At 35.2% G+C, this 12714-nt stretch overlaps 1 protein-coding gene across 4 annotated transcripts in view; it reads right to left on the reverse strand.

Annotated features, from left to right (window-relative positions):
* The window catches only part of ZNF385D (zinc finger protein 385D), a 408247-nt gene that overhangs the window by 48239 nt on the left and 347294 nt on the right, over nucleotides 1-12714 (reverse strand). For all 4 annotated transcript variants that reach the window (XM_017827439.1, XM_017827438.1, XM_017827441.1 and 1 more), the window contains one exon: nucleotides 12312-12474. In XM_017827439.1, coding sequence (XP_017682928.1) covers nucleotides 12312-12474 — 163 coding nt within the window. The remainder of the gene's footprint in view (nucleotides 1-12311; nucleotides 12475-12714) is intronic.

Consider the following 12714-nt stretch of genomic DNA (forward strand, 5'->3'; position numbering starts at 1 on the left):
TCAATTTTTTGACATAATAAGGACACTGAGACAGGATACAGTCAGTTTTCACCATAAAGCTTTTCTCTATCCAGACAAACCTACACCAGCAACTATAATTATCTAAGGTTTTATTTAATCAAGCTCTATTTATTTGTCCAGTTCTGTGCAAAACACAGAAAGATAAAGTCTTATGACCTAGGTAGGACATACTTCAAGAATCAGTTATTGAGCTTTCAAAACGCATGTTGTTTGACTGAAGTCAAATAAATTGGTCTCATATTTCAATTTAAGTTTTATAATATTTGCCACTTGGAGGACTTCATTACAGAATATCTCAAATGTATAATACACAAGATCTGCATTCTCCAAGCAATAAAAACTTTTTTCTGGGAGGAGTCAGGAAGACAAATAATTCATTTGAACCCAGAAGAAGTACACATGTCCACAGTTTACTCTGACATAAAACAGAACATTTTCCAGATGACTTCCATTATTAATTCCCGAGAAAAACCTAATAGCTTTGGTCAAAAGAGTCTGGAATTTCATATGAGATTTTGTATATCTTATAATCCTTTTCAGTGTTAAGAACTTTGGTCTTGATTGTGGAATATTTTCCATTTCAGTCTTTAGTAATGCCACATCTTCCAAATACTAGGAGTTGTTTTCCTGTTAGATTGTTGTTTTCATGCAAATTTTTATAGACTGTAATCAAAATAGTGTTTACATTCTTTTTGATAAAGTAAATACTCATGTTGAATGGATCTATCGCATTAGGTCTTTCAGTATTAGGTCTTATTTCATTCTTAAGTAATTGTATTAGAACTTCCTTAAGTTTCCATTTGATGACATTCTTTGAATAAAGAAATAAAAATAATATATGTCATTTACAGTAATAAGATAAACTAAAATCTTTACATCCCTCCATCATTCTCAAAGAAGGTTTTTTCACAAGGCTTTCTGGAAGTATCACTATACCAGTGGTTCCCGTGTAGCAGATATTTAGCCCTGTGCTCCCAAGCGGACCTCATCTTTACATCAAATCCCCCAACTTTTCAATAAATTCCATATGGGTCTTTTCTATATTAAAAACATTTGATGCACTGAATCTACAGCTCATCTTTATTACTTGCTCAGAACTCTAATTTTTCTGCCAAAGACTTAATAGTTGCAGGTACCAGATGATGGAAGATTATATTAGAATTAAAACCTTAACCAAAAGGATTTTATTGGAATATTTCTACACCAATTTGTACCTCAAGATTGCATTCCAAGGCCTATAATTAGCAGGCTTAAAGCAGCTTAATGTGTTCCATCTTCATTCTATAGCATTCTGGTATCTTAGTTAATTTTGAACCTCTGCACATTCTAGAGCCGTGCAAACACAAAACATCAGGATGCTTACCCTTTGTCAATCAAATATTTAACCTCATAAAAACAATTTTAGGCAGTGAAGTCTAACTTTCTATCAATTTGTATTCATTATCATTATATAATTGATCTCACTTCAGTACTCTAGTACTCTGCCAGATGCTGCTTTAGTTTTCACAAGATTAGTGTCAGGTTAATAGACCTGTAAGTACTTGACTCATCCTGTTTACCTTTTGTGAATATTGACACAACGTTAACTTTTTTCTAGTTCTCTGGATTTTCTACAGTGTCAACAATGAAGAGAAAAACATAACAGTTATCCAGAACATTCTTTATCTGCTTCTTTTAAAACTTTCTTATGCAAGTTTTCTTGATCTGTTGTCTAATTTATCACTTGTAGTTAAATACACTTAATCTTGCCATTAGCATGGAAAACATTTAAACATCAACGTTATCATCAAGTTTACATGAGTAAACTGGTTTCTTCCCTTCTCAGATTAAATCTATTAAGACAGTTCCTTGGTTCCTGTTACTCTTAAAAGCACCTTCTTATTTCCCTTGATGAGCCTATATTTATTTTTGTATTCATTTGTTTCCTATAATATTATTCTGTAGTTCTTAATTTCTAATTTACATAAATTGTTCTAGCTCCTTTGGTACTATTTATGCTATGGACATGCCATAAAACAAGAGCTTTAATACCACTGTTTGATATATCACAGAAGAGTATAAAATGCACATAAAATAAAATGAGAAATACACAATAATTCTTCAAAATGTTTGAAACACTATATGAATCTTGAGACTAAGAGACTCTGAACATATCTATTCTGAAGTTATAGGTGTGGCCTGCCCAAACTACCTTCAAGCAAGCTATTTAATATGTGAGAAACTGCATTAACTCTAAGAAGCATAGAATTCAGGTGCATGAAGACAATTCCTCCTCAAACAGATATTGCTTTGTCTCAAGATAATTTGATGTTTGCTGCTGCTGAACATACCTTACAAAACCTAAGCTTAGCTTAAATTTAGCTTAGGCTTATTTAGATGAATTGGAACTGCAATGCTAGTAAACCTTAAAACAACTACATGTTAGATGGATTTTTGTATTTTCCCATATATTCACTAATTCAAAACACAATACTTTTTTTTCTTTAGGGGTAAGGAAGGGGAACAATGGCAGGAACTGAGAAAGTCTTTGGTCCTGTCTGATATTTCAGTTTGTTAAATCTTTGATGGGGACCAAATATAAAATGAATATTTATGAAGTCTAACTCCATTAATACAGTAAGTGGAAGGCATATTCTAGCAAAAGAATGACACATTAGGGAAGAATTTCACCTATAAGACTTCTCTAGCTGAGGAAAGAAATCACTGATCTGCAAAGAATTTCAGTACATTACTGAAAGTTGTGAAATACCAAATGAAAGACAGAATAATTACAACTGTTGCGAAATAAAATTGTTCTTCACATTGTTACAGTAGTTTTTAATATTACTCAGTTTTGGCCTATTTCTGAAAACATCTACTATATGCACATAGAATACTCTGTCTCTAGAAATAATGATTTCTGCTGTCCTGAGTTTTTGTAACATGAACGTCAAATGAAATGTTCAATGACTGGGTAAAGCACATTCCCCTGTGTTTATTAATACAACTATTTCAGCTATGGTTGTCTTTAGATCTCTCTGAATGGTGCTCTAAGGGCATCATACAGCAATGGCTCCAACATTAACACAGTACATTTACTCATATTCTCAACCACACTCCTCACCTTTCTTGATTTAGGGATGGCAAGGATGTGACACGAAAACACAAAAGAAAATAACCTAAGTGAGCTATAAAGCATCTTTGGAGATGAGGTTGGTTTTAACTTAGAAATGTCCCCCACAAAAGAAATGTCCCCCACAATCCTCAATAGATAACAGAGTACTTCCTATTTCAATATGATGTTGGCTTGAAAAAAAATGGGTCACTTAAATGAAGACCTACCTACTCTTTTGTTGCCCTCGAAAGACATTTTTCATTTGAAAAATTCCATACTTGCAAAATCTAACCATCTGTCTGAGAGCATTGGATCTACTCCATTCTAAATTAGTCCATAAACAATTACTCAACAGTAACATGCTTCTGAATCAATGAAAACTTTAAAGAAGATCTAGGACTGCAATGCTATGGTTATTTTGCAATCCGAATGGCTACAACTGCAGTGCCTTCAGACCTGTCCTACTAGCTAGTGTCAATGCCATTGCCTACATAACAACAAAATGCACCATGAAGAATGAGTAGTCATCAAGCAGATGTTTGCTGTGGTGCTTGATTTAGAGCAATACTGATGAATAACTGATAAACAGACACCTAATAAAAAGAATATTACTCCCAAGATTTCTAGTTGTTACTACTATGGGCATGTAGCAGCCAAGCTGAGATTTCCCTGACATACTATGAAAGACTCAATATTTCAACAGAAAAGTCTTTTCAGAAATATGAACAACACTATTACTAGTATTGGACTTTTCATACTGGTTCAATAGGCTGATACAAATGTTGTGACTGACAGTGGTTTCTATCTGCAGGATTATTCAAGCATAAAATTGTTGTCAAGGCAGCCAGGCCCACAAAAAATACATGGTGTTCGTATGATGGAGCTCTCAGTATACATAGATGCAAGCAAAGAAGGATTTTATTTTACATTCATGATCAATTGAGGCACACATAAATTACTGTAATTTTTATATCGCCATTTAGCTACACTCTGAAAGAAAGAAAGAAAAAGCCCTAGTTCTACAAAGAGATCAAAAGAGAAGCTATTGTCTTCCGAATTGCCATCAAGCTCTAATACAAAATTGGTACAACAGTCTGCAGAATGCTGATAACAGTAAGTGCTGCAGTTAGCTACACATTGTCTGAAGTATAGTAAGGCCAAGCAGAGATGATTTAAAGTGAAAGATGGTGTTGCAGGGTTTAATTTTGCTGGTTTGGGCTGATTTTTCCAAGTATGTGATTAAGAAAACTGATAACTGTGAAACAGTAGTTTCTAATTTCCAAGCAAATTACATGAGAATCAGAAAATAAGAGCATCTCTTTCAGACTATAGTTGCTTTTAAAGATTTTTCATTCAAATAAAATTAAAAAAGAAAAAGTTCAACTTTAGGAATTGGGTGGTCCATGAAGACTTATAGCTTGCTCTGAAATTCATCCGTGTTGTGCTAATGACCGTGCAATTACTCCTCATTTACTATTTCACATTTGCGACTTTTGAATGATTCATGCAAAATAACTCAAACAAGTTAATATGCAGTAAATTCAAACTTCAAGGTCATTGTTCATTTTTGATGTGTAGTAAAACATTGACTTCTAAGGGAAATCAATTTACATCTATCATCTCACAAGCTGAACCGAGAGTTAGCCTGTTAATTTTGTTGTGCCCTAAGCAATGCTGAAATGATCTGAAGAAATCATTTGCCGAAACAAAAGTACGCTCTATGATATTATAAAGCATATGGAAACACAACAGCTAAGTTAAACAAACAGACAGCACTGAATTGTATTCCTAAATTAAACATCCTTAGTATAATAATTACATTTAAAAAGGTATCCCCAGCCTAAGCTGTGCCAATGAATTGTACATTGGGATCACACAGTAAGTTGTTTCTGCATACATCAGTAGATTTTAAATATTATTAAATAATATTTTGAATTTTAAATATAGTTAACATTAGTATTATTATTCAAAATAGAATTTCTTCTAGTTACAAAAGATTACAAGCAAATCTGCTGCCTATAAAAATCCTAATAAATAGAGAGTGACACTTTTAATTAAATATAAATTAATATATGTGTCTTATATATCATATATATGTATATAAATATGTGTATATATGTAATGTATAATATATATATATATAACATATTAACATTATATATATGTTAGTATCAAAAATACAGCAGTATGTCTTCTTTAGCTTTCCTCAGGAAAGGAAAAATTAGGGTAGTTTGCCAAGAAGAACAAAAGATTAAACAAATAACGTGAAGAATAAGTGGAAAAAAAAGGTAGCTACACCAAGCAATACCAGAAATAATCCAGTAATTCTTAATATATGGAAGCCCTCATAAACATTTAAGTCTAGCCATTGCCAAAATGTATGTTTATTATAAATAGCTGAATGTGAGGGAGATAAAATTAAAGTGTAAATAAAAGGAAAGCGGAGATATGAGGAAACTGATTTTCATTTTAAAATGGGACTTTCTTTCCATTACAGGTTCTGGACCTGAAGCAGGAACTGCACAAATACATCTGTGTACAGGACTGATGTAACACATGGCTTTGACCACTTAAGTGATAAAAGAAAGTAAGCAAGGTGTGCTAATCCGTGATATTGGAGGAAACAATAGTAAACAACAGGTCTTGAACAAAGAAGAGCATATATTGCAATTAAACATGCAATTACATATTAATATAAATACATACAAAGTATATTTCTTTATATTTCTAAATGAAACTGGTGTCATACTACTCAGTTATATGTTGTCCATCTATAAGTATTCACACAAACAAGTATTCATTTAAGCACTATGTTTGAAGTTTTCCCTACAATTTAGAACAGAAGTTTTGAATCTTAACTAAAGCATTACATGCTGACTGATAGCAAAGTCCCTTGATTTCTTACTAAAGACCTGAGAGACACAATGTTCTAATAGGATGTGCTCACTAGGACGCCTGTGGTTGAAGATAATATGAGAAAGATGAAGTTAATATTTTATTACTATATCATACATACTCTAGCAGTTTACCTTTATTAGTCAATAATTTTCTTTCCATGCCTAAAATATTAGATGAGAAAAGGGTTCATGTTTTTCTAAACAAACAAACAAACAAACAAACAAAATCAGGAATCTCTGACCTAGGAGACCAGGGTAAAGGTATGTCAGAAAGACAACTTTCCTCAAACCTTCCCAGGAGGATTTGGTTAGAGAACTGCTAGGCAAACCTGACATCCACAAGTCCATGGGCCCTGATGGGATGGATCCATGAGTGCTGAGAGAGCTGGCAGACACCTTAACTGGGATGCTCATAATCATCTTTGAAAGGTGAGGTGTCTGAAGACTGGAGGAAAGAAAATGTTACCCCAGTCTTCAAAAAGGGCAAGAAGGACCCAGGGAACTACCAGCCAGTCAGCCCCATCTCAATCCCTGGAAAGGTGATGGAGTGCCTCTTTCTGGAGGGCATCTCTATCCACATGGATGACAAGAAGGTGATCAGCAGTAGTCAGCATGGATTCATTACAGGTAAATCATGTTTGACCAACCTGATTGCTTTGTACAATGAAACAGCCACCTGGATTGATGAGAGGAGAGTAGCAGATATTGTCTATCTCAACTTCAGCAAGGCTTTTGGCACTCTCACAATATTCTCATAGGTAAACTCAGGAAGTGTGGACTGGATGAGTGGGTATTCAGGTGAATGGAGGATTCCAGAGAGTTGTAATCAGTGGTACAGGGTCTATTTGGAGGTCTGTCACTAGTGTTGTCCCCCAGGGTTCAATACAGGGCCCAGTATTGTTTAACTTATTCATCAATGACTTGGATGAAGGGGCAGATGTCTTCTCAGCAAGTTTGCTGATAACACAAAGCTGTGAGGACTGGCCAATACCCCAGAGGGCTGTGCAACCCTTCAGCAGGACCTCCACAAATTGGGGGGATGGGCAGAGAGAAAAACTTTTTGAAATTCAACAAAGGCAGGAGCAGAGTCCTGCATGTGGGGAAAAATAACCCCATGCACCAGGCTGGGGGCCAACCTGCTTGAAAGCAGCTCTGCAGAAAAGGACCTGTGGGTCCTGCTAGATGACAAGCTGTCCATGAGCCAGCAGTGTGTCCTTGTGGCCAAGAAGGCCAGTGGTATCCTGGGGTGCATTAAGGAAGAGCATTGCCAGCAGGGCGTGGGATGTGATCTGGCCCCTCTACTCACCCCTGGTCAGGCTGCATCTGGAGTGCTGTGTCCAGTTCTGGGCTCCCCAGTAAAAGAGATACATGGAGCTCCCAGAGCAGGTCCAGCAGAGAGCTACAAAGATGACTGTGGGACTGGAGTATCTCTCTTAGGAAGAAAGGCTGAGAGAGTTGGGCCTGTTCCTCCTCAAGAAGAGATGACTGAGAGGGGGCCTTATCAACGTCTGTAAGTATATGAAAGGAGTGTGTCAAGAAGATGGAGCCAGGTTCTTTTCGGTGGTGCCAAGGAATAGGACAAGAGGCAATGGGCAGAAAATGCTTCTTTACTGTACAGGTGACTGTGCACTAGAACAGTTTGCCCAATATTTTTAGAAGTCTTCATTAATGATAATGGGACAGAGTGCACCTTTAACAAGCTTGCTGATGGTTAAAAACTGAGAGGAGCATCTGATATACCAGATGGGTGGGTTGCCATTCAGAGGGACCTGGACTGACTGGAGAAGTTGGATAACAGGAGTCCCCTGAAGTTCAGTGAAGGGAAGTGCAAAATTCCCACAGCTGGGAAGCAATAACCCTACACAGCAGTCTGGGCTGGGGTTAAGCATCTGGACAGCATCTTTGTAAAGAAGGACCTGGAATCGTGGTGGGCACTACTTGAAACATAAGACAGCAGTGTATATAAATACCTATGAGATCAGGGAATAAAAAAGACAGAGACAGAGACTCTTCTCGTGGTGTCCAGTGAGAGGACAAGACAAAACACCCAGAAACTGAAATACAGGAAGTTGGACTGAAATATAAGAAAAAGTTCTTTACTCTTCTTTATTCTAAGGCTGGTCAAACTGTAGAATGAGTTGCCAACAAAAGGTTGAAAAAGATACACAGCTTTGTGCTCAGGATAACTCCACTCTGACCTGTAGGGGTGATCTTGTCAATCTTCAGATGCCTCAAACATTCTTTGATCCAGTAGTATTGTGGCTGCCAAACTCTTGCATATCTTTCTCAACATTTTTGTTTCATGCCATATTCCTTTCCTTCTCCTTCATAGTTTACCCTGACTTACCACAGCATTTCTAATTTCTTTCTCTCTCCTGCCTTCACTTTTATTCCCAAGACCATGCCAGAATATTGTTCTCTCCCACTCCAAGTACTCTCTGTTTCAGAATTATCCCAGTTGGACTGAAATTGGTATTTCAGGAACAAGTTTCATCTGTTGACTAGAAATATCTTATCACGTCTTAGATAAAAAAAAAAAGGGAAAAAAAAAAGATTGTAAAGAGGTAGTGAAACTAAATTTTTTTCCACAGAAGAATTTTCATGTCTCAGTGAAGAAAAAATAAGAGAACTTATGCTTTCCTCCATGCTGTTACCCACATATACATTCAGTATCTGAGAAGAAAAAGAATCTCTTCCTTTTTCTTCTCATCTATACCTCAGTGTTTTCATTTCTTGTGATGCCTTTATTATTTGAACATGTTTATGTTACCACTCCTTTAAAACACCTGCCTGTTACATTTACAGTGCCTGTCTCCCTAAGCTGTCTTTCATCTTATGTAGAACTGTAAGCTTTTTGGGATGGGTGCCAATATTTGGTTCTCTGACACCACAGGGACCTCTTAGCTGTTAAGACTGTACTAGTGATAGATGATCTTGTCTGTGCCTTGGCCCAGATACACACTATTTCTGCTCATAACGTTTTTCTCTGTTTTTAAGAGCTGTTCATTGCATTTAAGTACAAAAGATTTAAGACATAGTGTGTAACATTCAAAAGCAACAATAAAGGCATATATGCATGTGTGTTATTAATAACAAAAATAAAAATATGAATTTTCATTGTCACCCCTTGGAAAATCAAGAAATACTGAAATCTGGCTTGTATGATACCATAAAGTAGATTTTGCCTTAGAATGGTCACATTTTCTGTCCTAAGTGACTGCAAGTATAACACAAAAAATGGTAAATACAGATAAAAGAAAGATGTTAAATAATAGAACTGATAACAAAGTTCCTACATTTTGAGAATGGTATTGCCTATTGTGTCTGGCCACTGTGGCTGTTAACGTAATTATTCATGATATTTTATTCCCCCAAAGATTTTTCAAGTTCAAGCCTTCTAATAATACTAAAAGTTTATTTTAAGGGAAAAACAATAAATTAGCAACTTTCACAGAATGAGCAAAATGACCCCATATTTTATGTTTTCTCCTTAACACGTAATTTACACACCAGGAATCACGTGTGAGAGGTTTCAAGGAATTTGCTTACATTGTGAGCTGCACAGTGCCAATAACACATGCTGGCGCCACATCTAACAAAACACTTCCAGAATAAGAAACATAACAAATTGCTGCTTTAGCTCTTGAATCAGTTTGTATACTGTGTGATCTTTTTCATAATCCTCATTGCATAGCACTGCAGATTTCCTGATGACATTTTGTTTACTGGAGCTGCTAAGGGTACACGGAACCAGTGTACCCTGTGCTGACCAATGTGCTGTGACTGACATGCAATTCACCATTTAACCACTGCTGCAGATGATATATAAGAGGTGATACGAACATGACCCTATCCTCAGTGTATTTAGGATCAAGTATTAATCTTCAGCAGACAGCTTAAAAATACTGTAGAAAAATCTTTTGTTCCAAATGATCACAAGTACATGGCCTTAGTAACAAAACTTATTTCTAGTTATGAAGGATTAATTAATGAATTATATTCATTAATACAACTACTGCCTAAGAACTGCATAGTACTATCAGACTATTTGACTTTCACAGTAATCATTTAAATATGTGTAGACTCACAGTACAGTATATTCTGAGGTTATTCTGGCTTTCTGAAATAATTTTGCCCTTAAAATTTTTATCAAGCAAATATAAGATATAAAAACAACTGGAAAGAAAAGAAAATTCAATTTATGAAATTTTTAACTTGTCATAGTAGACAGAAAAATTTCATCCTTTTGGTTACCCAATTTTTTTTTTTTCCTCACATGTATAAATATACATGCCTGGCAAAGGATAATTTACACCAAGGGTGTTATTCTGTTATCAGTCACGTCAATGCTGACCTGTAATAACTGCATCTGGGTAGAACTTGCCGCCTTCCTTTGAATACCACTGATTGAATAGGGCTTTTGCCAATAGTTGAGTCAGGGTCTCAATATTTTAAGAAATTGTCTGATTTAGGGTTGTTTGTCAATTAACCTCAATATTTGTCTTTTAAAATATCATAAAGGTCAGTATTTCTTAAATAGAATACATATATTTATACATGTACATACACGTATGTATACACACATTCTATGAAATTAATCTAGAAAGTTAGAAACAATGTGTAAAGCTGAGAAAACTCCTGCATAGGCCAAAACTTGTGTGTGCAACTAGATTTCTGATATTTTCTTACTTATGCCAATATAAAAGCTGATTTGTACTATTGACCTTGGATATAAGACAGTTCATATATCTTATCAGGGATCTAATTCAAAGCTTGATGGAAAGACACACTGGTTTTAAGGCACCTCGGAAAATCCTTCAAACTTACACAGCATAAGATAAAAGCTTTTGAATAATACATTTTAAAGCTTCAAAAGATCTCTCTTTTCTTCAGTTATTTTCTCCAACCACTAGACCATATTGGAAAAAAATTATTCACTCTTTTCACAAAACATCCTCCTTCCTGTTATGAATATGCCAACAAGTAACAGCAGGAAAAACTTTGAAAGGTACTTGTATGTTTAGAAACACATATTTTCACAAATAATGTTTGACATTGTTCCTATTCTCCCACGTTTCGTTTCTTTCATGATATAAAAGTTCTCAAAATGTGTCCTTTTTTTTTTAACAAACACAAAAATACTGTAGCAAATGTTTTCTAAAGTCATCACATTATAATTAGGTTATAAATCTCCATAAAACATATGCTGTCTATAATAAAGGGTATAACAAAGATATATATATAGAGAGATAGACAAAAAGATATCTGTCTATAACAAATATAGTGAAGATGTATCTTAAGAAAGGTACCACACATGTCTGCAAGGTACTTTTCTGTTATATTATTTTGTTAGCTCATATCCATTTACAATGCTTAACTTACTGCATCAGGACTGGTTCCAAATAAGCAGTTTTCAGCATCAGTAGGTAGGTCTCTGATGTTTCAGAGCTTTAGCTTTTTTTTGGTATGCTTACTTTTGTCTTGTTTGGAGAGGCGGGGTTGGTTATGACTAAATATGCAAACTGTATCCCTTTATACACAAGAGCAGTCACACCTTGTGAGACACTAGACTGCACCTCAGTGATCTTCCAACCTTCCATTGATATTTCCAGCAATAGCTACATAATTCAAATGCAATCTTAACCAAATCCTGTTGACTTTACAAATACTCACATAGATTTTATTTGCAAAGGAGCAACTTTTACCCATACAATAATTTAAAAGCTATTACTTCAGTCTGAAGACTCATTTAAGTAGAATAATTGGCATCAATAGCACTTACCTGATTGTGTGGAATAGAGGTTATACAGCTCTTTCCAATTAAAAACCATGCAATATCCATTTTAAAACAATAATGTAATGTTTGAAATTTATGAAAATTAGATTTTTACTGAAAATGCTTTTTAAGAGGCTTTAGACACAAATAGTGAAATTTATTACATTGTGGTTAAAAGTAATGTACTATATATAATAATATATAGAGAGATACTGCATACAGACCAGGAGGTTGAGATCAGTTGATATGTTAATCAAGTCATGAGTATTGCATTCCATCATAAAAGAATGTCAAGCCTCTTTTCACTAAGAGAAATTGGCTACATGACTATCAAACTCTCACCAGCCTACTGAAAGGACTAAAAGAAATCAATATCACACAGAAAGATGGATCGAGCATGAATAAATGTGGCAAGCACATAAACAAACAGACATGGAATTAAACAAGAAAAAAAACAAACCAAACTAAACACAGAACAAACCAAAACCAAAACAAATGGAACCAACAAAGATTGTCGCTTAACCTGTTTTGTCAGAGCTGGTATTGATGGTATTGGTAGTGATGGAAGTGAAGGTAGTCTTTGCGCTGTCCTTGGTAGTAACAGATTTCTGCTTATTTTTCATGGCTTCCAGTGCTTTGAGCTTCTTGGCATGTTTAGTGCCTTTGTAGTGGGCCGCAGCCTGGCTCTACAAAGGAGAACAAAATGAACCATGCAATCAGGCTCATTTCTAAACTGGCATTCTCTGTATTAGTACAAATACAGACTACCTTTCAATAATGGGTACCATTCACATTATCCAAGTAGTGACCAAACAGGATATTATATTTAGAATGATGCTTGGAAAACAACGGAAAAAGTACTCAAGCAACCCAAATTTAATAAATACAGTATATTACTGTATAATGGTATATTACTTTCAGACCAA

This window comes from Lepidothrix coronata, unplaced genomic scaffold (assembly GCF_001604755.1).
Source record: "Lepidothrix coronata isolate B3197 unplaced genomic scaffold, Lepidothrix_coronata-1.0 Scaffold139, whole genome shotgun sequence".
In the NCBI taxonomy this organism is placed as follows: domain Eukaryota; kingdom Metazoa; phylum Chordata; class Aves; order Passeriformes; family Pipridae; genus Lepidothrix; species Lepidothrix coronata.